Raw genomic sequence first — 17,673 nt, forward strand, 5'->3', positions numbered from 1 at the left:
TTTGAATATTTCTCATTCTTCTTTTAGCCCATTATTCTGTACCAGCATTTGTATTTTTCTTATTGATTTGTAGGAGTTCTTTATATATCCCAGGTATTAATCTTTATTTACCATGCAATTTGCAAAACATTTTCCTGTTTCTCTTTTGCATTGCAACTCTAATTATGGTTGTTTACAGCAAGTTAAAAGTAATGCCATCCACTTTTTTTCAAATTCTTATAATATTACTATTACTTCTGTTAACAACATAGAAGCTGGAAAAAAGTCTGAGATGCTTTCTTTTCAACTAAAATACTTCTGCTGTTTTCTGTTGATTGGGAGTTAATTGTTTTTTCTAATAGGGATTGAAGGGCAGAAAAGATTTGAGAAATAAGGGATTAAGTAGTGGCATGGAACAGTAAAAGTAGCAGAACTTTTCAGTTCCTCTTATTTTGTTTGTTACTACACAGAACATCTGACAGGACCATGTACAAATATATGAAGAAAAATGACATTCTATGACCAAATATAAAATACTTTTGAATTGTCTATCATTGCATAAGTTTCATATTAAACCTTACCTCACAATGCCTAGATTGTTTTTAAAAAATGACTTTACTTCTAATACTAGATTGAGCTTTAAAACCAATATTTGATCCCAGCAATGAAAATCCCAAGTAATGTTAAGTAGAAAAAATTGGTATCTTATTTCTCCTTTCTTTTTTTTTTGTTTGACAATGCATTTCTTATGTTATCAATCTTTTATGGTGTTTATGAAACTAATACTAAAACTAAAAATATCTAAAATAGAGACAGAAAATTAAATAAGGGTAAATTGGACTTAATTAATTATGTGGCTTTCATGGAAATATACAAACTACTAGATGATCTAGTGAATTTAAGAAATAAGTTTGTTGTTGGGCAAAAGAGAAAAACCAGTGAATATCATCTATACATTTAGAAAATATTTATTAAATGCCCGGGAATATCAAGGAACGTGCAACAAGGAGCATGATAGAATCATGTCTGCTCTCCGTAAATTTGTTTATTGGAGAAGATAATTACTGATCTTTGCAAATATATGTTTCTATTAGTTATGGTAAAAGAAAAGAATAAACAAGATCTTTTAAAAAGTTTGAAGACCTTGAGTTTTACCTAGGGTGATATTTTACACTTTCACTGGGACATTCGGCTATAGTCAAATGATATTTCCAAGCCGCTGATTGCAGCGTTCACCTTTACCCCACGAGCTCACTGTTCCAGAAAGGAAGTTTAGGAGAGCAGATGTATATTTTCCTATATTTTTGTGTTTTTCAAGAATTACTGACAATAGGAAATTTTTATACCTTAATCATTTATTTTAATAAAATGTAGCACCTTAACTGTATTTCCTTAAAAATATAAATACTGTGATTATTTTTTGTGAATTTTGGACACAGTTTGGAGAAAAACACTTGAAACCAATTAATGCAATGAAAGGGTTTTAAAATATTTAACAACTGGCAATGCCACCAACCGATCAAAACAGACAGAAGCTGCTCAACCATACCAAATACTGGCTGAAAATCAGTCCTGGTTATATTAGTTTAAGAATTAAGTAATAGAAAGTGGAATGATAGCTGGTGCAAAAACAGTCATTCTAATAAGTCTCATTTTAAGTTGTTGGTAACAGAGCAAAAATTAGTTTAAAAACATATAGACTATGAGAAACATTCAGCTAGATTTTAAATTTTTGGTATTTTTTAATTTCTTAATTTTTAGTAAATTTATTTTGTAAAGTTTTATTAGTATTTTGAATAAGTAACACATTCACATGATTAGAAATATCAAAAGGTATGAAAGGCTATTCAGCTAAAAGATTCTCTTCCCCACTCTCCCAGACTCAGTTCTCCTCCCTGGAGGAAACCAATGTTGCCCCTTTCTTTGTGAATCCTTCCAGAGATGTTATGTATATGATTTAAAAAAAACAAAACAAAAAAACTTAGGTTAATAAATATCCTTAAACTGAAGCTTGCAGACAACACGGAAAAGAACTGGTGGCCAACTAAGACAAACGAGAACGGTGCAATGGATTGAATGTTTATGTCTCCCCACCCCCAAATTCCTGCGCTGAAACCTAACCTCTAAGATGACAGTATTGGGAGGTGGCCTTTAGGAGGTGATTAGGTCATGAGGGTAGAGGCCTCATGAACGGGATGAGTGTCCTAATAAAAGAGACCCCAGAGAGATTCCTTACCCCTTCTGCCATGTGAGGTTGCAGTAAAAAGGCACTAGTCTGTGAACCAGAAAATGGGATCTTACAAGACATTGAATTCGCTGGCACCTTGATTTTAGACTTCCTAGTCTCTAGAACTATGAGAAATAAATTTCTGTTGTTTATAAGCCCCCTGGTCTATGTATTTTGTTATAGCAGCCTGACTGGACTAAGACACTGAGGAAAACGAATTTCAGTAACTCCTAGGAACGGGCATTCTGTCTGCTGTTATGTTCTGGGTCAAAGATGCACCCTTAAGGATGAAGGCTTTGCCTGTATGCTTTTAAAGATGGACTATTTCAAGTTTGTTACATATATCGAGAGTTAAAAGGAAAAAAATTAAGTATAGTTTTGTTTAAAGTAATCCTCATTTATTTAAAAAAGGAGATATAATTCACATGCCATAAAATTCAACATTTTAAGAATAGAATTAGGTGGTTTTTAGTATATTCACAAGGTTACGTAGCCATCACTATCTAACTCTAGAACATTTTCATTACCCCAAAAAGAAATCCTGTACTCATTACAGTCAATCCCTCTTCCTCTTGTCCTCCAGCCCCTAGAAATCACTAGTATATTTTGTCTCTATGGATTTGCTTATTCTGGACACCTCATATAAATGAAATCATATAATAAGTGGCCTCCGTGTCTGGTTTCTTTTAGTTAGCATACAGTTTTCAATGTTCATCATGTTGTACCACGTATCAGTACTTTATTCCTTTTTGTTATCCTTATTTTTAAAAAATTTTGGTAAAATATACACAACATAAAATTTACTATTTTAACCATTTTTAAGTGTAAAGTTTAGTGGCATTAAGTACATTCACATTGTTGTGCAACCACTACCACCATCCATTTGTAGAACTTTTTTATCATCTCAAAGGAAAACTCTGTGCCCATTACATCATTTTAACTCCCCATCCTTTGGTAACCTCTCTTCTACTTTCTGTCTCTATGAATTTGATTACCCTAGGTACCTCATGTAAGTGGAATCACACAACAATATTTGTCCTTTGTGTTTGGCCTGTTTCACTTAACACAATGCCTTCAAAGTTCATCCATGTTACAGCTTGTATCAGAATTTCCTTCTTTTTTAAGGCTCAATGATATTCCATGTTATGGATATAACACATTTTGCTTATCCATTTATCAGTTGGTGGATATTTGGGTGTTTATACTTTTTGACAATTATGAATAATGCTGCTATGAACATTCGTGTACAAGTTTTTGCATGACCATGTTTTCAATTCTTCTGGGTGGTAGAGACTACGAGGTGGGGCTATAGAGGTAATAAACATTGGTGAGTAATAAACATTGCCCAGAGATGGACACTTTGATTATGACCCAAGGATGGACAATGACCACTGGCAATCTGTGTCTCCTTTGAGGAAAGAGTGAGAAAGTCTTCATTTGTATAAAGGATAGTTGTATCTTGTTAAAGAAAAGCATAAAGTTGTTACTGTAACAACTTTAAATCTGTAGAAGGGTGTGTGTGGATACTAAGTAGCCAAATTAAAGAAATGTGCTGGTTACTAAGCCATTGTCTCTCAGATCTAAACTCACCTTTCTGTATTCTGCTTGGTGAATATAGAAGGCAGGGGCTTTACAAACCGTATTTTTCCTTTGACAGCTGACTCTCTGTTAAACGCTGCCAACAGAGAGGGTAGCACTAGAGGGAAACTGAGGTAGAAGAGATTTACTCTTTTGTTTCCTTGCTGTTCCTAGCAGTGTCACCCTAACTCTTCACTCTGGCAGTAGCTGTGGATTCCAGCGTCCAGTATTTTCCACACTCCCAGAACAATCACACTTCCTCAGACATATCAGAATCAGCTGGCTGTCATCTACTTTATTCCTCAGAAGTCTGGGCTGCCTACAGGACCGGTCCCAGGGGCCCAAAGGTCCTTCTCTGAGCTCCTAAGGTATCAGTAAAACGGGGAGAAGCTATTTCCTGCAGTTCTATCTCTGTGGCACTTCTGTGTTTCCTTTTTATCTTTTCTGTTTTCCAGTATTTACTTAACCAGTTCTATTTATTAAATTTAAGTACATCTGTTAAAATAACTGGTATGATTTCTGTCTTCCTGACTGAATCCTAACTGATACGGAAAGTACCAGTCCTTTTCTAGACTCTCAGACTCTAGTTTTAAAGGGCATACAAAATGAGGATTGAAATAATTGCTTCGACAACAAGTGATTGTTATAAACAATCACTCATTACCTTATGTCCAAACTGAATTTTTTGGGCTCTATGAAGTAAGTATATTTCAAATGGTTACCCAAAATATACAAGTAAGTATATTTTAAATGGTTTTTCATAATATAGAAGTAAGTATATTTTAAATGGTTACCCATTTTCCAAGCAGAGCTCTTCTTTCTTCAAATACCTACAATAAATACAAAAGAATAGAATGATTACATATTTCATGGTTTAAAATACCCGTTACAAGAAAGACATCATTAAAGTATCAATCAATAAATATTAAATCTTTGTTTCAACTGAGCATAAAAAGACAGATTTCATTCCTGAGAAGGTACTTTACTTATTTTTAACCTGGGCAAAGCATCTTTTTCTTCACTTTCTCCATGCAGAATAATTCATCTTAAAGAAGAAGTAATTTTTTTTTAAGGTGAGAAATAAGAAAAGAATGGAATTGTAAAGTAAAATCAATTTTAGAATTGGAAAAGAGATGAAAAAAACTGACAAAGGAAAAAAAGGGAAAACGGAGCTCCTCCCCCCCAAATATTTCAATATCAATAGAATGACAACATGTGAAATTTATGAATGAGCAGCTCTGTTTTTATATTTCAGTATGTATACATATCAGCAGATATACATGTACTTACATGTTTGTAGGATTAGAAATTTGCATGTCTGTACCTCTGCCCTTACAACTCAGTGTTTATCTGTGTAGTTTTGTTGTTCCGTACTATTTAGGACAGAAACCATGTCTTATTCAACTTTACGTCTCCAGCGGAGAGTGCAGTATATCACAGATACTCATGTTCGCTGGACTGAATGAATGGGGTTGACAATGAATATCCTTATGGATGTATCCGTACAATGTGAGTTATTTATATATTGGTGTAGAAGTGTTTTTCTGAGTATCAGTCATACGTGTTTTTCAATGAGTGAGGAAGGGAAAACTATTATCAGAATGTTGGGCAGAGGAGGGAGTTATGGAGAGAGGAAGCCAGAGAAAGTAATGAACAGATGTGACTGTGTCTCTCACTCCCACACATACACCCTGTCAGCGTTCAGAATTGGAATCGATGTTTTTCCCTTCCTCTTAGCACTACCTAAATTCTCTAGCCCTGCAGGAACGTTCCTACTTGGAGAGTAGCTCTGATCTATTTCTTCCCTTTGTGTGGAGGAGGATGAAGAGCTGGTTTTATGCTTTTCTTCCTTTTCTAGACTCTCAGACTCTAGTTTTAAAGGGCATACAAAATGAGGATTGAAATAATTGCTTCGACAACAACCTCAAGGCCAGTGAAATGGCAGTTTTGCTCCTGGCCGGCAAATCTCATACATCACAAGTAGATATTCTTTGCACATCAAAGAAGAAAAAGAATGCCCTTCTCTCCTTCCCCCCATTAACTGCCACCTGGACTATTAGGACCCTCAAATAACAGCAACATTTAAACTTAGAATTTCTAGATGAAATTGGAAGAGAACCTATAGAATATAGAAGATTCAAAAATCTGGATTCACATATTTCCTGAACTCTTCTCCTCTGTCTCACCAAATCCTATCAGTCATCAATCGCCCAACCCCAGCACGTTTCTGATGCCCAGGGATCTAGCTCCTCCCAACTCGTACTCCATTTACAGCCCAGGCCCCCCTTGGGTTTGCTAAGTTGTTCCTGTTCATTTTAGCTCCCCATGTAGATTACAACCCCTTTCTCTCCACTCTCCACTGCGTCCTTGGCAGGCCCTCAATAAACACTTGCTGATTGAAAAACAGCAACAACAGAGCTTCAAAAGTCATAGAATTTTAGAGCTAAAAGAAATCCTACAGATTTTCTTTTCTTTTTTTTTTTTTTTGGCTCAGCTTCCTTATTTTAGAAAAGACAAGCAAAGACCCAAAGGGGTTACATTGATAGATTTACAATGATCACTGGTTCCAGACTGTGTGTTCAGCTCAACTGTGTCCGTGGTTTCTCACTGGAGCCATGATCTCCCCAGCCCTGACTTCCAGCCCTACATTCTTAGTGACCTGCTGCCCATGCTTTTGGCCTCACAGGGGAAGCAAAGGTTAGATCCCAAGACCACAACCTCCTTTCAAAAGGAGGACAGGAAGACCATCATGGTGGCCCACGACAACATGGAGCACTGGAAACAAAAGGGGCATTGACTTGGAGGGGACAGGAGAAGCAGCAAGATGGTAGTGGGAAATGAGGAGGGTGGGAGGTCGGGGACTGTCATTCAGGCTAAAACAATAGTCTTCAGAGGGCCAATGACCAAGTCTAAGCAGGGTCGATGTGATAATGGAGAAAATAAAATGGAATAAAGATTGGCCAAGAGAGTCACTTCAAATAGAGTCAGGAAGCTACTAAGGAAGTGGGGCCTATCAACATCTTGTGCCTCAGTTCTCAGAGCTGCGTTTGTGTTGCTAAACCTGCTGCGAAACTCACCTCAAGGCTGAGCCATACACACCCTGGAGCCACAGACATCCTGGAATAACAACCGCTACATGGACACGTAGGGACTTTACTTCCTTGTAGTTTTCACCTCTCTTATTTGCATATTGGAACTAACCAATCCCTGTTAACCTGGCCAGCAATCCTTCATGTGCATGAAAGAATTACATTTTGTGTTTTTTTGCCTTTATAAACTCTGCCTTTCCTTCCTCTCTCCAGAGCACAGTTTGAGGTGCTACCTGAATCTTTGTCTCTTGGATTGCAATCCTTTTGCTCAAATAAATGTGTTTTGTTCGGGAGTGTTATTCAGGGTAAACCAACAGTCTTTTAAGGGCCAACGACCAAGTCTAAGCAAGGTCCAAGTTCTTTACCGAATGGCATCTAGTCCCACGTAGACACTGATGGGAGTGAAGAGGAAGGGGAGAAATGCTAATGAACTTAGACCATACAATTTGGGACAAATTATTTCATCGTCAGGTCCTCAGTTAGACTTAAAATCTTATATTCTTTGGTTTGGAGCAAATCTTCATTTCAAAGATTTGCAGTCATGTTCTTCATTTTAAATAGCTGGAAAACAAATATCGACTCAAAATGGAAATATTAAAATAGATCTTCCCTTGCAGAATGTTTATATCACAGTTTGCACTGAGCCTGCTGTTAAATCAAAATTCTGCATTGTTATTTTAGTCTGTTGACACTGCAGTTACATATTCCACCATGTGAAATCATTACGGTGCAGGAATAATACATGTCGGGGGCTCCTACATTATGATGGATTGAGATAACTGGGTGCTTTTTCGCAGAAAGCCCACTTAACATGTACTGTACTACATCTGTGAACCATACTCGAAAAGAAATGTTGACTACTTTTAATTCAAACACTAGATGGAAAATAAATATATGTACTTTAAAAAGATTCTTCTTCTCAAAATTCACAATGCCTGAATTGTTTTGAAATCTGTTACATTTGCCTATGTTGCTGCTGCTATGTTTTAGGCATCTGAATTTTAATTTAATCTCTTTGCTTAAAGTCTGCTGTGAAGTTTAAAATCTTGTGACTCTTATTTGTCTGAAATAGTTACATATTTCACATTTTACTCTAGAAGAAAGACAAAATTTAAAAAAAAAAAACAGGACCTCAAAATTATACTGATCATTGGTGACAAATGCCTTATTTTAGAAGTGTTGAAAATCCCTTGAAATGATTGCATGGGTACCTTCTGGCCAGCTGTATCCTTGGCATCTACTTTTAATCCCTTTCATGGTCAGAATGTTAGATTTGGAAGGGACCTTCATGGTCATCTGATCCAAGCTATTCATTTTATAAAAGAGGGTAGTAAAGCCCAGAGAAGGGAAGTAACTTATTCCAGTCATGCGGGAAATTATTGGTACAGCTGATCTGGAACCAGAATGTGCAATTCCCAGAGTTCTTGTTCTTTATTTACTTGTATTTCTCTTTGTTTTAAAATTTGACATTTTATCACACTGTATAAAGTAAAAAAAAATGAAAGCACTTTTCTAACAGGACCACCTTCCCCAATGGCATCCAACATTAGTGATTTTCCTTGGGGGAAAGCCACTGTTCAGAGCTTGTTATATACATACACAAATTCTACATGTGTGTGTCCAATTACATGTATACACATACACAAGGATTTTGAAAAATAATTTTATTCCAAACTAGAACCTAACTAAACCAAAAAAAATATATTTTTTAATAAAATGGGAGATCTGAACAGCAAAATAAATATTATCTCTAGAAATTATCATTAAATTTGACAAAAGCTATTCAAAAATCAAGAGAAGATCATGTCATGCTTGCCATAGTACTCATACACTGCCCAGATCCCCCCTCCAGGACTGAAGGATTTATTCATTCCCCACCTGTTGGGAGTGCTGTTGGCTAATAGCCATGAGTCGAGAGATCTGCCTTGTCCATGATGCTGAAGGTGGCCACAGGGTCAGTGGAGGCCTTACTGAGACTGCATCACACCCAGCTTCTTCCTCTGCCCCAAACCTTCCCCCAACGCTCCCCTACTGGTGATGATCCCAGAGCCCTCCCCAATCAACACCCTACATGCCAGCCTCAGAGTCTGCTTGTCTCGGAACCCAACCTGCAACAGGCCATCGGGCAATTAAGGCACTTTTTTCTCCATAGATCCTAAGTTGCTTAAGACTTCCAATTTTTCAAAGAAAAATTCTGAAAATCAAGGCATCCAACGAATTATGTATTTCAATTCAAGTCACTTTTTCACACGTGTGTAAAACCTTCACCATTCTATGGGAAAACAGATTTCAGAACTAAACACTGAGGGTTTTGGGGGGGCGGGGTGGAAAGCAGAGAAGCTGTTATATAAACTGTTGGAGAACTAAGAACATTGCAAACAGATGATCAATATATACTTGTTGAGCTGAATAAAAAAGACTTTCAATAAACCTGAGTTATTTAGGACTAGATGAAGGCTGATTTCTCACCCTCTTTCTGCCTTTCCTTTTGTTTCTCCTGGTCCCTCCTTTCTTTTCTATCTCACTCTTCTTTCCACGCCTCCTTTATCTTTTTCCTTTTTAGTCTCTCTCCCTTTTGTTTCTCATTATTCCTATTGCTACACTAGCTCCTTTGTCTACCTCCCCAAATTGCTCATGTTTCACATCAGAGGAGTAGAAATAAGAAAGTACTGAGCAGGAGGGGTCAGGATTGCTGCTTCGACTTTGCCAGAGCGATGAGCATATCTGTTGGGTTCAGAGAGGCAAAGGGTCACATCCAGGCTAAGGAAGGAGGGACAAGAAGGTGAGAGTATATGGAGAAGGTCCCAGGGAGTATAGCTGAACTCTCTGACTCCATGTCTGAGGCCTCAGGAACCATACAAGGCACTGGTGACACAGAGAGAAAAGACAGACTCTCAACTTTTAACATATTAGAGTCAAGTGGGAAAGCCGATAAATGGTGATGAGAGGAAAGAAAAACAAGCAGAAGGAGGCTTCCTATTGAAATGACATTTGAGTTGACTCTGACAGGAGGCAAGAGGAGAGCACGTGCCAAGGTGTGGAGGTGTGAGAGAGAATGGCTCTTCTGGGAGCCTGGACACAAGAGGAGAGGAAGCAGTGGCAGAGGTTGGAATTGGGAGGCCGGCTGAGGTCACCTCATGAAAGGTCCTCAATGTTATGCGTGGGGGGTTGGAATTTACCCCTTGGAGCAGGTCATTACGGGTTTTACATAATAGGATTAGATTGATATTTTAGAACGATCATTCTGGGACCAGAACAGAGAATGCGTTGGTAGGGATAGAGGCAGTGGAACCAGTTCGGGGGTTACTGCAATGCACCAGGCCAAGGGTTATGAGGGTATAAACTGAGAATGTGGAACTGGAGGTATATGGGTGAATGGAGATATATACCTGGATGAAGAGCTCTGGGAGGAAGACTCCTAAAACTTTGAATTGGATGTGGAGGTGAGAGGAGCTGATAGACATTCCTCCCTGGGCCTCTCACACTTCTAAATGTCTTGGAATACCAAGAACGCAAGGCCCTGACTGCTCTTTTCTTGGGCAATTTCTCCAAGTTGTTTATAGCAAGGCCACCTTGAGCCACGAGGTACCATCTCCCTTTGGGACTAAGAGCAGGTTTGCTTACTGCTTACTGTAAAAATAATGGATTTTCCGGGCTCATAGTTCCTCAGCTGTGATGCACGCCCATCACAGCTGTATTTAGCTGGGCCCTCTGCATCATTCCTGTGGGACAAAGTGGGAAAGGAGAACCAACACAAACATGATGCTCAGGCTGATCGCTACACTGTGAGTAATAAAGTTCTTTGTCTTTGACCCAAGAATCTTGTGTCTTTTACAGGGAAACTGTAGTGTCTTCTATGCCAAAAGTCTCAGGCTAGGTTACGGACTTGTAAATTGGGGAAAACCAAATCCCAGACCTAACAGGAAGAAGGAAGATTTCTGGCTTGCGTGATTTGGGATAAAGTGGTGTCTTTCATCCAGGGAAAGAACTGGTGTGTATGAGCAAGATAATGAGGTCAGTTGTATTGATGTTGATTGCATTTTACTGCCAGCTACGTGTGGTCCTTATAATAGGTACAGTTGACCCTTGAACAACGAGGGGGTCAGGGGCGCTGACACCCCACACAGTCAAAAATCCATGTATAAGTGCAGTTCAAAACCTGTGTTGTTCAAGGATCAACTGTACTGATAACAGCTCACAGAGCTGTTGGTAAATTCTGCCCCTAACTGAAGCAGGAACAGAAATCCCCAGAGACGCCAATCTCACACCCCAGCATGATATTCAGCTTTGCATCCTTGCAATCCTTTTTCTACTAGTGCCTCCCCAGAATGCAGCTGGGAAACAAACTTCTTAAGAGAACCCGAGTCATTGAGTAATCAGATAAGATTATTCATGTTATTTATTTGGTTAAATGTGCAGCATTATCCAGTAACTGCCACACTAGGAAGGAAATCTGTTTTTTTGGAAACTCCTCAATGATTATTACCCTCTTCTCTATCATTCCTGGTAGGTCCAGCAGAGAACCAGTGATGGAAGAAAAAAGGCACATGAGGTAAGAGAGAGGAGGAATGGCAGTGGAGGAAAGAACGAATCTAAGACATTTTCATCACAGGTAGGAACTCTCTATTGCCAGCCTTGCCCACATAGCAAGGGCTCAATACAAGTTTTTGAAAAAAAAAAAAAAAACTTCATTTTTTTTCATCCATTACACAATCCTAAACAATTTATGTTCATATTTTTGACAACTAAAATTTTACTACTTTTATTTTTTCTTTTAAAGCATGGATGCAACTGATAAAACAGCTCTGGTCACTTACTTGGTCATTCAAACGCTGATGGTTTAGGGGTGTCCAGGTACTCATTTTTGTCTGCATTTTGGGACCATCTGTGCTTTTTGGAGGTGCAAATGCCATCATGAAATAACTGGATATTCTTCCATAAGAAAACTGTACCTATCAGAAGAAATGAATAACATAATCTTTAGAATATTAAAAATACTAATACCATACCATCTTTTAGACTTTGAGAGAGGAAACTGGGGAACATTTATTGGAAACACTTTGTATGTCAGGCACTTTATATGTATGCTCAATTGAAACTCATAATAATCTGGTGAGATGGTAGGTTTTAGCTCATTTTATAGGTGAGGAAAATGAAGCTCATTGAAGTTACATGCCCTGCCCAAGGTTATATAGACAGTAAGTGGTGGAACTGGAAATCAGACCCAGGTCTGTTTAACTCTACTTTATTTTCACTGGACCACAGAGGGCAATTCAGAATCACTCCTAGCTAAGAACATACGATATTGGCCAGAAAGAAGTATTTTAATTCATAAAAATTCATAAAATCATAGTGCAATATAAAACCCTCCATTCTCGTCCCCTGTGACTTTCTTCTTCCCCTCGTAACTTTCTGACATCTGAGTAACAAGAGTTCTAGCTTGATACCATATTTAAATAGTAGAATGATGTAATGTACAAAGCCAAGCCTTTAGAGATGGACAGATTTGATTTTATTGCGGAAATGTGCTATTTTCAGATGTCCAGTATATGTCTGCCTTTGTTTGATTAAAGCACTATAATTTCCATGAGGAATGACTTTTCTCTCCATGTTTAGCTTTTTCTGGGGTGGTTAATCAAGATGGCCTCCGCTTCCCTGGCCAAGAGGTGGTCACAGACTGAGCGAGGCCTGCTGGAGGACACTGGCTTATCCTTACTTTACAGCGACGGTGGTCATACAAAGTAGCACTGGTGTCCTGTTAAGTTGTTCCTGCTGCCTCACCCTTCAAAAGCCTGTTGTCCTTTCTTGTCCATTTGGTGAGCTTCCTGATATCCTTGCAATCAAGTTCCTCTTTTGCTTACATTAGCTAGAATCTATTTGTACTGTTTACAACTTTTTTTTTTTTACCTCATACATGTTTGATCCTGGCTCTAAAACTTAGTATTAATAGCTGTATAATTTTTAGCGAATTATTGAATCTATCTGAGCTTCAGTTTCCTCATTTGTAAAATAAGAATGTCTATATCTACCCTTCACTGCTGCTGTGAAGATCAGAGAATAAGGGTCCCACAGACTGCCTGACAGATAGGTGGCCTCAATAAGTAGCAACTTCCTTGCAGCCTTTCTTAGAACTTTCCACCATTCACAGAGTGCTTCAATGCCTGCCCTTTAGAGGGCCATAACACGATATTTTAAGCTGGAAGACAATGCAAACAGATTGACGGTGGCTTCCGTATATACTCTCAGTGTTTCTGCCTTCCTCTCTGCAGGTGGGTTTCATATTGGAAGGCAGTGGTGATGCCTGAGGGGACCTGCCTGATTTATTGGCTCTAAAAATTACTCTACAGCAGCAAATATTGGACAATTAAAAAAAACACACACATTAGTTTTTGGCGGATATGGGATTTCCCCAAATGCTAGATCTGAAAACTTTGAGGCTTTCACTTGACATGTAATAATCTCTCTTAGGTTTAAGTTATAGCGGAAGATACAGCCAATGTTTTAAAACCTCAGTGGCATCACGAGACAATATTTCGCAATTGCCTGTTGCCACCATACCACTGGAACAAACGGGGCTCAGATCAGACCTCACGTTCTTCTCAGCACCCTAACAGCTAAATATCTGAGTCACACATGTTTAGCTAAGTAGCAAAAGGCATAAGAAATGGTTGCATTACATATTATTAATTGGCAGCTATAAAAGTACATGTGAGCCAGCAAATTATAGATGCAAAAGCATGGTCACTGAGTCTAGATCTGCCCAGTTAAAAATTACACATTTCTTTTTGTTGTTGTTATTTATTTACATTTTTACCTTTCTTCTCATTAAACCAGTTGTTTTTCATTTTTTTACGAGGGCCAAATAACTCTTTGAGAATGTGATAAAAGCTCTGAATCTCCTCCCTAGAAAAATGCACATGAATATAAAATGTTGCTTATCCAAGGTTAAAAACTCTTGCTGTAAGCTGAGAAACTCTCTTCTCAGTTTGTGTAAGAAACAAGCTAGGCAAAATTTTTGAATTAGGACAAAGGCGCTTTTCTAGGGCCTCCCCAAGGACCTGCACTGGTTGTTTCATTTTTTTCTGGTTCCTCAGAGCTGGAAATTTTTTGAATTAGGCTATCTTCAAATCAAGTTGAGGAAAGTTTTGTTTTCAGGACATGGGCCTAACCAGGAGAAACAGCCCTCTTGGAACCCCGTCCTGCTGAAGCACGCACATGGGGTATCCTGCCCTGTCTTTTGTCATTCTTTTACCATTTTTTTTTTCCTTCCAGAAGATGGGCAGTGTGCATATCCACACACACACATGTCCATGGTATAGACCACTCAGGACTATTCTAAAGACAGACACTTTTATACAACATACACAAAAAGAATTGCCCCCACTCCATCAATAAGACAAAGGAAGTTGTCTTCCTCTCCTTCCACATATAAAGCTTGTGGTTCCTTTTTCGTGACCTCTTTTCTCCTTAATGGCTATTCCTGAATGTTCATCTTTACTATTTCTTTGGATAAAAAGGAAGAAGGAAGGCCTAGGACCCTAACCCCCAAAGTATGGTTCTAGTTCCATGTTTAAAAGGAAGGATGGGTTCTGTGATAAAGTTCCAGTGGCCACACATCTCCAATTCCATCTTTACACTGTCACCATTATTCAATTTTACTAAGGACAGGTCTCTGCTTTAATGGAGCTTACTGTCTACTGTTAGGTGGTTTTTTTTTTTAAACAAATAAAAATTATATATATATATATATATATATATATATATATATATATATATATATATATGGTGTGCAGAGTGATGTTTTGATATAGGTATACATTGTGAAATGATTGCCACAAACTATTTAACATATCCATCACCCCCTATATTTACCACTTTGTGTGTGTGGTTAGAACACCTATTTACTCTCAACAAATTTCAAGTATATATTATTATTAATAGTCACCATGCTGTACATTAGCTTTCTAGAACTTATTCATCTTATAACTGAACGTTTGTACCCTTTCACCAATATCTCCCCTTTTGCCCCAGCCCCCCAGCCTCTGGTAACCACCATTCTCCTTAAGAAGGTATTTATTAAAGGACCAGTTGATCATGTCACTTTTCAGCTCAAAAACCTTCAGAGGCTCCCTAATGGCTACCAAATATCCAGACTCCTTCGCATGCATGTCTAGGTCCACTATGAATTTATTTCAATCTACCTCTTCAGCTTCATCTGCATGTCTCTCCCTTTATGCACAATCTGCCCAGACACACTGAACTTTCCAACACTTAGAGAAAATAATACAAAACTCTGTTTCTTTGCTTATGTAGTTTTCTGACGTGGCTCATCGGAACCCTAATCTCATAGTACATAATACCGGGTAGGTACTCAGTTGGTTTTGTTAAACCAACTGAATGAATGAATTCGGCAGTGGAGGGGGGACCATTTAATGATTAAAACTAGTGAAAATGTAGGGTGAAACTCGGAACATTATGAATTGAGTACTAGGATTATACTAAGGACTATCGGGTTTTTATTTGAAGTTTACAGAGCAGAATAGGATTGAGTTTCTCTGCTAACACACAACTCACCCACTGAAAACTGCAGCATCATTAAAGAAGGGAACCTCAGATATGATCAAGTAAGTATCAGGCAATTATGGTTAGATTTAAATACGAATTGATCTTATAGTCAACTAGTTGAAAGCAAAAACTATAATAAACGAGCTAGTGCTTGATAGGTACAGAAATAATTATCTGTTAGTTAATTGCATAACTATTTAGCACCTGGTACTTTAACTGCAGCTAAAACAGAGCAAAATGTGATCTCCAGGAGCACTGGCAAGGCTTGTGAGTGGCCCAAGAGGATCTGAGAGTGGAACTCTCAAAAGTCTCCCTCTTTTTCATGCACTACCCACTGCCTCACCTCTTTTAGCTCGTCTCCCTCTTCAAGCCTCAAGCGCTGGTGTTGCCATAGTTGCTTTTTCTTTGACTCTGCCCGGCCCCCATCCTCCTAGCTTCCAGTAGTCCAATCACCATCTACAAATCCTTTCGCTGATATCCGGGGTCTCTTAGGCAACAATGTGTGGTCTCTTGATTGGCCAGGAGAACGAGAAGGGCTGGCTTCAAAATTGGGCACTCGGATAAAATGAAAAAGTGTGAGAGCCAATGGGGGGAAGGAGCTGCCATCTCCCAATATAATGCTGGAATGAAGATACATCCAATCCTGAAAGAAGCAACATTGAAAGCCCTCATTCAAGACATACTTGTGTTCCAAATCAGGCTAACCTACTGAGCATGCCCAATTATATTGCTCTGGTCCGAAAGCTCCGAAACGTAAACTCCACTTTTCCAGGTTTTAAGAGTGGCCAACAGGTAAAAGACGGAATTCGCCACTAGTTCAGTGCAAGAATAGCATCTGCAACTGGGAGTGGAAGGACGTGGGAAAATTGCCCAACACACAAACTCACAAATGCTTCCACATGAATTTTATTTTATCGGATTAAGGAATTCAGGCTGACAGATACACCGTGAAACCAGCAGATGGCATGCCTTAATAAGAATAACTCCAAATCTGGGAAATTGTACAATTTAAATTAAATTTAAATATAATTTAAATATATTTATTGAATCCCCCACCCCTCATGTAATAAGGGATGGAGAGAGAATACAAGGATAAAAAAATCTAATGAGGAAGACTGGAAAATACAATGTATAAATAACTAATGTAAGGCCCACAGTGACAACTGCTGTGAGAGAACTATAAACAAGTGCTGAAGAATTACCAAAAATTCAAAATTCCAGTCAGAGCTTCTTTGGTAAATGTAAAGCAGTTCATGTAGGCAGCAGCTAACAAAAAAACAAAACAACATTCCTCCCCCTCCAAAAGTTTCCTCACTAAAATAGATATGAATATACTCTCCTCCAAATTAAACAAATATAAACTCTGTTGTTTGTATTGTGTTTCATAGATTTGAAATAGGCAGCATTTATATATCTCCAATTTAAAAAGAAAAAGAAATGTGAAGCTCATAGAGATTGTTGATTTCCTTGAGTTAACAAAGGATCTGTAAGCGGCCAAACTGAAATTGGAACCTGGGTTGTCCAATTCCAGCCTAGTGGTTTTTCCACATGACCAGGTTGTATGTAAATGAATAAACAAAGCCGGTGGTGGTGGTGGTGGGGTGGCTTGGAGGAGGTATGTAGATGCAATACTAAATTACCATGTATTACCAGTTAACATTTATGGTTTCAAAACGGGTTCATCCAGAAAGAGACCAGTTTTAACAACATGCTGAAAGAGTGCTGTGTCTCTCTGTGAAGTTTCCCCTCATTAAAGCCTTTTCTATTGGTGGTTACAACACGGAATGAAAGAGATGGGATAAAAGAGAGCATCGCACTTTATCCCTGTTGGATTTAAATATTTTCATCCCTGAAAATAAGGTCCCTTTTGTCTATCCTCTCAACCAGCACCCTGCGAGCCTCCTCCTGTTAAGCACCTCATGAGTTTGACTGCTGACCCCCCACTCCATTATCCCCCTGTCTGAATGACACCATTCAAGCTGTGTTTATAATAGTGAGCACACCAGCTCGTCCATGATATTTCAACATTACTTTTAAATGAAACATTTCAAACATAAAGAGAAGTTTAGAGGTTTGCATAAGAAAAACGCTTGTATCCCCACTGAGATTTTTAAAAAATTAACACTTTTGTTTCATCTGGGTGATTACTAGTTGAAGCCCCTTTTGTACACTTCCCAGATCTCATTCCCCTCCCTGCTTGTCTAGAGGCAACCACTGTCATGAAATTGGTGTTTA

The 17,673-nt window shown here is 38.4% G+C and overlaps 1 protein-coding gene across 4 annotated transcripts in view; it reads right to left on the bottom strand.

Moving 5' to 3' along the window:
- FBXO16 (F-box protein 16) overlaps window positions 1–16,105 on the bottom strand; it is a 47,486-nt gene extending 31,381 nt beyond the window's left edge. For 2 of the 4 annotated variants that reach the window (XM_033135191.1, XM_033135192.1), the window contains exons 1-3: window positions 15,782–16,091; window positions 11,691–11,825; window positions 4,579–4,614 (exon numbers count right to left, since the gene is read on the bottom strand). In XM_033135191.1, the coding sequence (XP_032991082.1) occupies window positions 4,579–4,614; window positions 11,691–11,789 (135 nt within the window). In that variant the 5' untranslated portion in view covers window positions 11,790–11,825; window positions 15,782–16,091. Of the gene's footprint in view, window positions 1–4,578; window positions 4,615–11,690; window positions 11,826–15,781 lie in introns of all 4 variants that reach the window. The other 2 variants (XM_033135190.1, XM_033135189.1) reach the window with 2 other exon arrangements.
- Between the last annotated feature and the right edge of the window lie 1,568 nt (window positions 16,106–17,673).

The sequence above is a fragment of the Rhinolophus ferrumequinum genome, chromosome 18, assembly GCF_004115265.2.
Source record: "Rhinolophus ferrumequinum isolate MPI-CBG mRhiFer1 chromosome 18, mRhiFer1_v1.p, whole genome shotgun sequence".
NCBI lineage: Eukaryota > Metazoa > Chordata > Mammalia > Chiroptera > Rhinolophidae > Rhinolophus > Rhinolophus ferrumequinum.